The sequence below is a fragment of the Taudactylus pleione genome, unplaced genomic scaffold (assembly GCF_031769625.1).
Source record: "Taudactylus pleione unplaced genomic scaffold, aTauple2 ptg000496l, whole genome shotgun sequence".
Taxonomy (NCBI): domain Eukaryota; kingdom Metazoa; phylum Chordata; class Amphibia; order Anura; family Myobatrachidae; genus Taudactylus; species Taudactylus pleione.
In genome coordinates this window covers 2,000,856-2,012,042 of record NW_028284898.1, presented here as the reverse complement: position 1 = coordinate 2,012,042, position 11,187 = coordinate 2,000,856, and the positions used below count along the sequence as shown (strand labels likewise).

At 40.7% G+C, this 11,187-nt stretch overlaps 1 protein-coding gene across 1 annotated transcript; it reads right to left on the bottom strand.

Annotated features, from left to right (window-relative positions):
* Window positions 1–535: 535 nt before the first annotated feature.
* LOC148502473 (uncharacterized) lies at window positions 536–9,250 on the bottom strand. Its single transcript, XM_088449809.1, has 4 exons — window positions 5,797–9,250; window positions 4,927–5,181; window positions 4,175–4,281; window positions 536–608 (listed from the first exon to the last, which is right to left on the bottom strand). The coding sequence occupies exons 1-4, from the start codon at window positions 9,248–9,250 to the stop codon at window positions 543–545; spliced, it is 3,882 nt and encodes a 1,293-aa protein (XP_088305935.1). The 3' UTR covers window positions 536–542.
* Between the last annotated feature and the right edge of the window lie 1,937 nt (window positions 9,251–11,187).

Sequence of the window (11,187 nt, the reverse complement as noted above, 5' to 3'; positions counted from 1 at the left end):
CGTACAACTATAACATACACAGTGTCAATATTACTAAATACTAGCTATCATATTTTAACATGTAAAATACAGTACTAATGAAGTCATCACACCAGTTAATATCCATCCTTCAGTGGGCATCTATCACATTTATTGAGATTGAGAGGCATGAGTAATATTTCCTCACAGTATTGGTGCCTTGGGTTCCATTCTGACCAGGGCACTGTCTTTGAGGAGTTTATATGTTCTCCACATGTTTGCATAAGCTTCACTGTGGTTACCGCTCACAGTCCATGAACAGACTGATGGGTAAAGAGAGTTTGTGTTGTAGGGAATGTAAACTGTAAGCAACACTGTGGTAGCGATTGTTATGACTGATTGGAAGCTTTCGCTGTCAAGCACTGTGTAATATGCTGCCACTACATAAATGACCGTTAATAATATATTCCTTTTGTGATACTGTCAGTGACCAGTAGAGGCAGTATACCTCAAAACACTTTTGAACATAACACTGTTGATGTGAAGATAGAAATGATTCTTGCAGAGGTAATCGAGGCGGCTCCTTAAATATATGATCCAGAAATGTTATAGCGAGTTGGTCCTCTCAGTGTTCTGGCATAAAATAAAGCCTGCAAAATGAATTAAAATATGTGTTAACATAATGTGTATTTTTTAAAAAGTATGTACAATGTGATTGAAATTAAATGATACAAGTTTAGCTACAAACGAATAAACAATTGCAGCGAGCAGAGGTCGTGATTCAGCAGCGGACGCAATTCCGATGTTTATGCAGATTAAGCGTTATTGGGGCATATTCAATTAGACACGAAAAGTCCCAGACTTTTTGCATGTCGGAGTTTCCATGGCGGAAACTCCGACATGCGAAAAGTTCCGGGACTTTCGCGTCTAACTGGTTTTCCTTGCGGAAAGATATCGCGCTCGACCTCGCTTATCCCCGTATTCAATTCAAAATCGGCAAAAACGGAACCCGGCAATGCGGAGCTGGCGAAAAGTGCTGTCAGATTTGGGGAAACCAGCCTGACACCCCCCAAAAGATGCACTGACATTGGGGATCACTATAGATACCCCCGAATAGCCCTGCTGAAGGTATTTGGGGTACTTAAATGCTCTCAAAAGCTGTTAATTAGCGTCTTTGCCGAAGTGGTGAAGAATAGTATTTAGCAGGTTTTTTTGCCAAATCTAAGTAGTCCCAGCAAATTTTGGGTACATGAAAATGGGTGCTAGCATATTTTGAAGTTGCTAAAGTGAAGTTTTAAAAAATGTTAAAAATCCACCTGCCGCAAGCACCTGCAATCTTAAAGACACCTGGCACATACTTGGGGACCCCCCTGGAGTCTATTTCAGTAGTTTTTAAGTTTGTCCCCCAACTTTGTTTTTTTTGCCCCCCAAAATGAAAGTACTTTTTTGGGATCTTCTTAAGTTTTTTTATAACTTTTTATCACACAGTTTACCTTTGAGGGGCTGTCCCAAGGGTGCTGGGTGGTTCCCGCAAGTTTGCACCCCAAAACCCCAATTCTGCACTTTTTTTCGACAGCTATCATAGGCAAATCTTTTTCGCCTATCCGATGCATTGACTTTCCGCACCGGCGAAAAGTCTTTGGAATTGAATACGGGGAAAAGTTTTCGCCTGGCGAAATGACGTCACCGGTGAAAACTTTTCACTGTAAACGGCTTATCGCGGCTAATTGAATATGCCTCTATATGCTATTGCACATGCGTTTAAGTATTACTGCGCACGCGCATTGCTTGCATTGCGATTATGCATGCGCAGAGTACCCACTTGCAAAGGGAGTGACAGGTAGTCAGCGTTTGGGGGTGGTAACAAGGGGGGTGGTTAAAAAAACGCAGGCGTGTCTGACCATTTACACGGCCTTTCATGGGCGTGCATAAATTAGGTAATGTGATCTCTTTAACAGCAAGAGAGCTATCCGCGTGTCAGGAGAGCTGCCGAGTCTGCGGCGGCTCAGACCTGCCGCATATGAATCATGGCTGCCTGCTGTGTGTCGATAGTACCGATTTTTAGGATGTTGCATGTCGTCGTACGGATATGAGAAGGCAGCAGTGGGCGTCCCTATCTTCGGATGTGTTTTGGAAAGCAATAGCATATTTTAGCAACTGCGATCCATTAGCAATTGTATTTGCGTTTGCATTTGCGTCCACTGCTGAATCAGGCCCAGAATACTGTACTATAGTAAATTATGAAGAAGAGGATCTGTGCTACCTTGTGATCAATAACTAATACCTACTGTATGAATGGGATGGTATATTTACGTTAATTGCAAAAGCAATGGCGTATGATTCAGAGGTGGACGCTATTGCAGCTGCGGTTTACGATTTGAACGGCAGCGGCGGTAATATGCAAATGCTAGTTTCAGCCTTCCCTTGTGTAGTAGCGTGCGTTGGACTGCGCAAGGCCTGAGATGCCTACTTTCAATGCCCGTGAACAATGCGACTCCGCATGCACATGTTCTGTCATTAGTAGCTGTATCTGGGCATGTGGTTTTTGGTAAAACCCAACGATCCATAACTTCTTATTGCTGCGACAATAAGAACTTGTAAATATCGGGACCAATTCCTGAATATTAGTAATTAGGGCCCTCATTCAGAGCCACTCGCTAGCGGCAGTACGCTCGTTCCGAGCGATGTTCGCACATCTGCGCATGCGTACGGATCGTTATACGCATGCGCGAACCAGTCAGTGCGGCCGAAATTCATGTGCTCGCAATATAGCGAATGCCTGCTATTTTGAGTGACAGAATGAGGCGTATGTGGGTGGTAACAGGGGAAGGTGCTTGAAAACGGGGAGTGGAGATCCGATCGCAGGCGTGCTTAAAGGTCAAAACGGGCGTTTTATGGGTGTGCATAATTAATACAGCAGCGTCATTGACCACGTCACTGGGTTATTTTATAGCCAGAACTGCTCGCAAGATTGTGGTAGCAAAAACCAACCACAAGAATAGCGAGCAGTTCATACGCTGGTCGATGTACTCGATTCATCTAATAAATAGCGGACATGACGTATGGTGCGAGCGGCCAGGGGGCGTTTTTAACAAATAAACGAGCGTATGTTTTGCTCGCTCGTTCAGACTTAGAGGTGTGAACAGACTGCAATTTGCGAACGGATCATTTGAATAGCCACCCCTTGTTTTTGAACGAACGACCGCAAATAGCGAACGGCTCTGAATCAGGCCCTAGGTCCCTAAATGTGACATATACATCCAAACAATCAAAGTAAAGTATTATATACGGACACATTTTTAAAAGGTCAGATATTAAAAATGGGATGCAAAAAACCCCCCACATTTTTGTAGGTAATAATTTTTGTTTGATGGGCGAGTTTGAGCTACATAATTTTTTCTATAATGATCATAACAAAATTATTCTTAAGTATATAAATTACCAATGTCAAAAAAACTATACTAAAAATTTAGCAAATGCTCAAAGGCAAAATGCGAGCGGTCGCTCTGAATGAGGGCAGCCGCTTCTCTTTTGAAGTGCAGCCTCCTGGTCGTTAGCTAAGTTGTGGGTTACCACCCACAGCTTTAGCGACTGACCAGGTTGATGGTCGCGATGGTCAAGACCATCGCGACCATCAGGGCTTGCGATGAGACCCTAAGGTTGGGTCTCGGCAACCGCAAGCCCCAGGGAGCTTCCTGCTCTGATCGAGCAGGAAGCTCCCCACTGACATCACTGCTGATGTCAGTGCGGCCGCCCACAAAACGGCAAGTGTTCCTGAAGGAACGCCTCCGTTTGTGAAACCACCCCCCTGCCACGCCTACAAAATGGGGCAAGCTGTGATCACCATCGACAGCCGCCCCTTTTTTGTAGTGAGCTCCGGAGCGAGAGAATTTCTCTCTTGCTCTGGGGTTTGCGCACGCACAGTGTGGCTGTTGTGCATGTGCAGGGCCTAAACATTGACCCGCTTGCGAGCGCTCAGCGCTAGCGAGCGGGTCTGAATGAGGTCCAAAGAGCAGTAGTCATATAGGAGGGATTTTGTTTAAATTCTCTAAACTGTACTGAAAAATGAATCTGGTACTGTAGCTAACATCTGATGGATTGCTATAGGAAGCACATCCATCTACGCAAGCAACACGTATATGTAGTGTAGAACAGTACGTATGTCCACAGTGTATCTGATTGCCCAGGAATAGAAGAAGGAGGAAAGGACACATACCATTAACATGCCCCCGACAAGAAGAAATGTCCCAAAAGCAACAGCCAATGAGATGAGAATGATTTTCCAGGGAGCCAAAGAATTGTCTGATCCAGAAACTGTGGTAACTGAAAGAAAGATTAGGAGTTATTTATACAGGTATAGCTCATAACCATCAGTATCTATTCCTCATGTAAGTTTGTAAGTATATCAGACTAAGGGGCCTATCCATCCACACAGCCCCCGATGATTAAGTATTCACCTCGCCGCGGGGTATACTTAACATCAGAGCAATTCATCATTGCCCCAGTGCGGGGACAGCTGATCTGAAAAGCAGCTGTCCCCGCGAGTAGTAGCGCAGCTACAGAAGTAGCTGCGTTACTTACCCGTCCTCACGGCCGGCTTCTGTGCACCAGAGGCCATGCATGTGCAAAACCACGTGGGAGTCAGTGAGGAAGTGGCATAGGGATCTCTCTGGATTCCTCTTCGCATCCCCGGAGCTCCTTACCATAGGAAGAAGCGGGGTTACGAGAACAAGCGCCATCTGAAGAAGTTTGCTAAATATCAAGTGGTCCTATTCGGGCCCTTGATGATGAATGGTCTGGTAACTAAATATGCGGAAACTAGCATTTCGGCATGGGTAACGGGCCATTTATCATATGATGAATAGGTCCCTAATGATATTTGCTCTTTTTTCTACAACCCTATTTCACTCTTTTTCCCTTTCTTTTATTCAATTTCTCTTTCTCTCTTGCTTGCTCTCTTGAGTTTACCTGAATTCTGTCCATCGGTGCCAGGGTAGACTGGGACAGAGCTGGAATGGGTCTCATGGGTAGAAGAACCAGAAGTGGTCTCTGCTATAGAAGAGGATTTCGTAGAAGAGCTGGACATTGGCTGCACAGTGGAAGAAGTCACAATACTGGTAGGAGATGGCAAGCTGCTGGAAGAGGTCACTGTGCTGCTGCTTGTATCTGCTGAATTGCTTGTTAAGTTCATATTACTGTTTGTTGATGCTGTTGAAGTTGAGGCTATGGATGAAATATTCATGGTAACTGATGGGCTACTGGTTACAGTACTATAAGAAGTTGTTGGGCTACTGGTTAATGCAGAATGGATAATGGTACCATCACTTGAAGAGTTCATCATGTTAGTAGATGTTGCTAAGGATAAAGTTGAAGATTTATCTGTATTACTCATTGTAACTGATGGGCTACTGGTTACTGTACTATAAGATGTTGCTGTATTACTCATTAATGTAGGCTGGTTACTGGTACCATCACTTGAAGAGTTCATCATGTTAGTAGATGTTGCTATGGATAAAGTTGAAGATATATCTGTATTACTCATTGTAACTGATGGGCTACTGGTTACTGTACTATAAGATGTTGCTGTATTACTGGTTAATGTAGGCTGGTTTCTGGTACCATCACTTGAAGAGTTCATCATGTTAATAGATGTTGCTAAGGATAAAGTTGAAGATATATCTGTATTACTCATTGTAGCTGATGGACTACTGGTAATGGTACTGTAAGATGTTGCTGTATTACTCATTAATGTAGGCTGGTTACTGGTACCATCACTTGAAGAGTTCATCATGTTAGTAGATGTTGCTATGGATAAAGTTGAAGATATATCTGTATTACTCATTGTAACTGATGGGCTACTGGTTACTGTACTATAAGATGTTGCTGTATTACTCGTTAATGTAGGCTGGTTACTGGTACCATCACTTGAAGAGTTCATCATGTTAGTAGATGTTGCTAAGGATAAAGTTGAAGATATATCTGTATTACTCATTGTAACTGCTGGACTACTGGTTACTGTACTATAAGAGGTTGCTGTATTACTGGTTGATGTAGGTTGTTTACTGGTACCATCACTTGAAGAGTTCATCATGTTAGTAGATGTTGCTAAGGATAAAGTTGAAGATTTATCTGTATTACTCATTGTAACTGATGGGCTACTGGTTACTGTACTATAAGATGTTGCTGTATTACTCATTAATGTAGGCTGGTTACTGGTACCATCACTTGAAGAGTTCATCATGTTAGTAGATGTTGCTAAGGATAAAGTTGAAGATATATCTGTATTACTCATTGTAACTGATGGGCTACTGGTTACTGTACTAAAAGAGGTTGCTGTATTACTGGTTGATGTAGGTTGTTTACTGGTACCATCACTTGAAGAGTTCATCATGTTAGTAGATGTTGCTAAGGATAAAGTTGAAGATTTATCTGTATTACCCATTGTAACTGATGGGCTACTGGTTACTGTACTATAAGATGTTGCTGTATTACTCATTAATGTAGGCTGGTTACTGGTACCATCACTTGAAGAGTTCATCATGTTAGTAGATGTTGCTATGGATAAAGTTGAAGATATATCTGTATTATTCATTGTAACTGATGGGCTACTGGTTACTGTACTATATGATGTTGCTGTATTACTGGTTGATGTAGGCTGGTTGCTGGTACCATCACTTGAAGAGTTAATCATGTTAGTAGATGTTGCTATGGATAAAGTTGAAGATATATCTGTATTACTCATTGTAACTGATGGGCTACTGGTTACTGTACTATATGATGTTGCTGTATTACTGGTTGATGTAGGCTGGTTGCTGGTACCATCACTTGAAGAGTTCATCATGTTAATAGATGTTGCTAAGGATAAAGTTGAAGATATATCTGTATTACTCATTGTAGCTGATGGACTACTGGTAACAGTACTGTAAGATGTTTCTGTATTACTGGTTGATGTAGGCTGGTTACTGGTACCATCACTTGAAGAGTTCATCATGTTAGTAGATGTTGCTAAGGATAAAGTTGAAGATTTATCTGTATTACTCATTGTAACTGATGGGCTACTGGTTACTGTACTATAAGATGTTGCTGTATTACTCATTAAAGTAGGCTGGTTACTGGTACCATCACTTGAAGAGTTCATCATGTTAGTAGATGTTGCTATGGATAAAGTTGAAGATATATCTGTATTACTCATTGTAACTGCTGGACTACTGGTTACTGTACTATAAGATGTTGCTGTATTACTCGTTAATGTAGGCTGGTTACTGGTACCATCACTTGAAGAGTTCATCATGTTAGTAGATGTTGCTAAGGATAAAGTTGAAGATATATCTGTATTACTCATTGTAGCTGATGGACTACTAGTAACGGTACTGAAAGATGTTGCTGTATTACTGGTTGATGTAGGCTGGTTGCTGGTACCATCACTTGAAGAGTTAATCATGTTAGTAGAAGTTGCTAAGGATAAAGTTGAAGATATATCTGTATTACTCATTGTAGCTGATGGACTACTGGTTACTGTACTATAAGAGGTTGCTGTATTACTGGTTGATGTAGGTTGTTTACTGGTACCATCACTTGAAGAGTTCATCATGTTAGTAGATGTTGCTAAGGATAAAGTTGAAGATTTATCTGTATTACTCATTGTAACTGATGGGCTACTGGTTACTGTACTATAAGATGTTGCTGTATTACTCATTAATGTAGGCTGGTTACTGGTACCATCACTTGAAGAGTTCATCATGTTAGTAGATGTTGCTAAGGATAAAGTTGAAGATATATCTGTATTACTCATTGTAACTGATGGGCTACTGGTTACTGTACTATAAGAGGTTGCTGTATTACTGGTTGATGTAGGTTGTTTACTGGTACCATCACTTGAAGAGTTCATCATGTTAGTAGATGTTGCTAAGGATAAAGTTGAAGATTTATCTGTATTACCCATTGTAACTGATGGGCTACTGGTTACTGTACTATAAGATGTTGCTGTATTACTCATTAATGTAGGCTGGTTACTGGTACCATCACTTGAAGCGTTCATCATGTTAGTAGATGTTGCTATGGATAAAGTTGAAGATATATCTGTATTACTCATTGTAACTGATGGGCTACTGGTTACTGTACTATAAGATGTTTCTGTATTACTGGTTGATGTAGGCTGGTTACTGGTACCATCACTTGAAGAGTTCATCATGTTAGTAGATGTTGCTAAGGATAAAGTTGAAGATATATCTGTATTACTCATTGTAACTGATGGGCTACTGGTTACTGTACTATAAGATGTTGCTGTATTACTCGTTAATGTAGGCTGGTTACTGGTACCATCACTTGAAGAGTTCATCATGTTAGTAGATGTTGCTATGGATAAAGTTGAAGATATATCTGTATTATTCATTGTAACTGATGGGCTACTGGTTACTGTACTATAAGATGTTGCTGTATTACTGGTTGATGTAGGCTGGTTGCTGGTACCATCACTTGAAGAGTTAATCATGTTAGTAGATGTTGCTATGGATAAATTTGAAGATATATCTGTATTACTCATTGTAACTGATGGGCTACTGGTTACTGTACTATATGATGTTGCTGTATTACTGGTTGATGTAGGCTGGTTGCTGGTACCATCACTTGAAGAGTTCATCATGTTAATAGATGTTGCTAAGGATAAAGTTGAAGATATATCTGTATTACTCATTGTAGCTGATGGACTACTGGTAACAGTACTGTAAGATGTTTCTGTATTACTGGTTGATGTAGGCTGGTTACTGGTACCATCACTTGAAGAGTTCATCATGTTAGTAGATGTTGCTAAGGATAAAGTTGAAGATTTATCTGTATTACTCATTGTAACTGATGGGCTACTGGTTACTGTACTATAAGATGTTGCTGTATTACTCATTAATGTAGGCTGGTTACTGGTACCATCACTTGAAGAGTTCATCATGTTAGTAGATGTTGCTATGGATAAAGTTGAAGATATATCTGTATTACTCATTGTAACTGCTGGACTACTGGTTACTGTACTATAAGATGTTGCTGTATTACTCGTTAATGTAGGCTGGTTACTGGTACCATCACTTGAAGAGTTCATCATGTTAGTAGATGTTGCTAAGGATAAAGTTGAAGATATATCTGTATTACTCATTGTAGCTGATGGACTACTAGTAACGGTACTGAAAGATGTTGCTGTATTACTGGTTGATGTAGGCTGGTTGCTGGTACCATCACTTGAAGAGTTAATCATGTTAGTAGAAGTTGCTAAGGATAAAGTTGAAGATATATCTGTATTACTCATTGTAGCTGATGGACTACTAGTAACGGTACTGAAAGATGTTGCTGTATTACTGGTAGATGTAGGCTGGTTACTGGTACCATCACTGGAAGAGGTTATGATGTTAGTAGATTTTGTTGTGGGTAAAGTTGAATAAATATCTGTATTACTCTTTGTAGCTGTTGGATTACTGGTAATGTTGCTATAAGATGCTGCTGTATTACTGGTTGATGTAAGCTGGTTACTGGTAACATCATTGGAAGAGGTCATCATGTTAGTAGATGTTGCAACAGATAAAGTTGAAAATGTATCTGTATTTTTCATTGTAGCTGATGGACTACTGGTAATGGTACTATAAGCGGTTGCTGTATTACTGGTTGATGTAGGCTGGTTGCTGGTAACATCACTGGAAGAGGTCATGTTAGTAGATGTTGCTGTGGATAAAGTTGAAGATATATCTGTATTACTCACTGTAGCTGACACGCTACTGTAAGATGCTACTGTATTACTGGTTGATGTAGGCTGGTTGCTGGTACCATCTCTGGAAGAGGTCATTATGTTAGTAGATGTTGCTACAGATAAACTTGAAGATATATCTGTATTACTCATTGTAGCTATTGGATTACTGGAAATGTTGCTATAAGATGCTGTTGTATTACTGGTTGATGTAGGCTGGTTACTGGTAAAGACAGTGGTTATAACGCTAGTGGTCCCTTCTGGTTGACTGCTTGTTTCTGTAGATGAAGGTATACTTGTGCTAGTGGTCCATTCTGGTGGACTGCTTTTTTCCATAGATGAAAGTATATTTGTGCTAGTAGTCTCTTCGGGATGGCTGCTTGCTTCTGTAAAGACAGTGGTTTTAACGTTAGTGGTCCCTACTGGTTGACTGCTTGTTTCAGTAAATGAAAGTGTCCTTGTGCTGATCGTTTCTTTTTGTTGAGTGCTCATTTCGGTAAATAAAGGGGTTATTGTGCTAGTGTTCTCTTCTGGTTGAATGCTGGTATCAACAGTTTCATGGGTATTAGTTGAACTGGGAAAGGGTTGGCTGATTATAGTGCTGAGCATAGCTTTGGTAGACATCTGGCCGCGGACATAGTGACCTGTGACAAATGACATGTTACAGTATGTGAGATTACAGTTGCACTTGCAATGCTCATTAATCAATCAAGCTGCATTTAATACACTAAAGTTCAAGGCTGCACTATTGAAAGCCATCAGTACCTGAGTTTTTGTTTCTGCAGGAAGCGCGTCTATAACATGGTCGGTGTTTGTAAATTTTATGCAGAATTAAACCCTTTATTTTTTACACTGGGGCATATTATCTTAATTCCCCAGAGCTAGGCACATGACCGGCATTACTTATCATTCAGTCTGTATTGGTGATTAGGGCATATTTTCACTTTTTGACCACTCCATAAAATGATAGGTCTATGCTTCGCCATTTGGGGAACCTTGCTTTTGGTCTCTCAAAATACAACTAAGGGGATATATTTACTAAAGTGTGGGTTTTTTCAAGTGGAGTTGTTGCCCATAGCAATTAATCAGATTCTACTTATCAATTATCTAGCACCTTCTAGAAGATAATAGCTAGACTCTGATTGGTTGCTATGGTCAACAACTCTACTTCTAAAATCCCACACTTTAGTAAATATACCCTCTAGTCTGAGATCACAAAATGCATAAGGTGCATGATCTGAAAATATTGCAATTTTAGTACTGTAAGGTAAAGTTCGCTGATGTTCAAGCCAGTTCTATGTTTTTAGATTTTAGTAAAAGCCCCGAAAAATGACATTGCTTATATGGACTGTCTTATGCGACCATCGACCACACGTGCACGGGCGGCAATCAGACAAGGATGTGAAGGCTACTGTGGGCTAAAACAACTACAGATAGTGTTCGCTAGTGAGGCCAAATGCTGAAAGCTTGGTAAAATGGGGCTTTCATGCAGTCCCCATAGACAG

Bases quoted from the DNA above. Each gene is read 5' to 3' on its own strand.
- LOC148502473 (XM_088449809.1), bottom strand. From the start codon at position 9,250: ATGAGTAATACAGATATATCTTCAACTTTATCCTTAGCAACTTCTACT. The intron at 4,282-4,926 runs GTAAACTCAAGA...TCTTTCTTTCAG, and splicing joins CACCGATGGACAGAATTCAG to TTACCACAGTTTCTGGATCA. The intron at 609-4,174 runs GTATGTGTCCTT...TTCATTTTGCAG, and splicing joins TTGTCGGGGGCATGTTAATG to GCTTTATTTTATGCCAGAAC.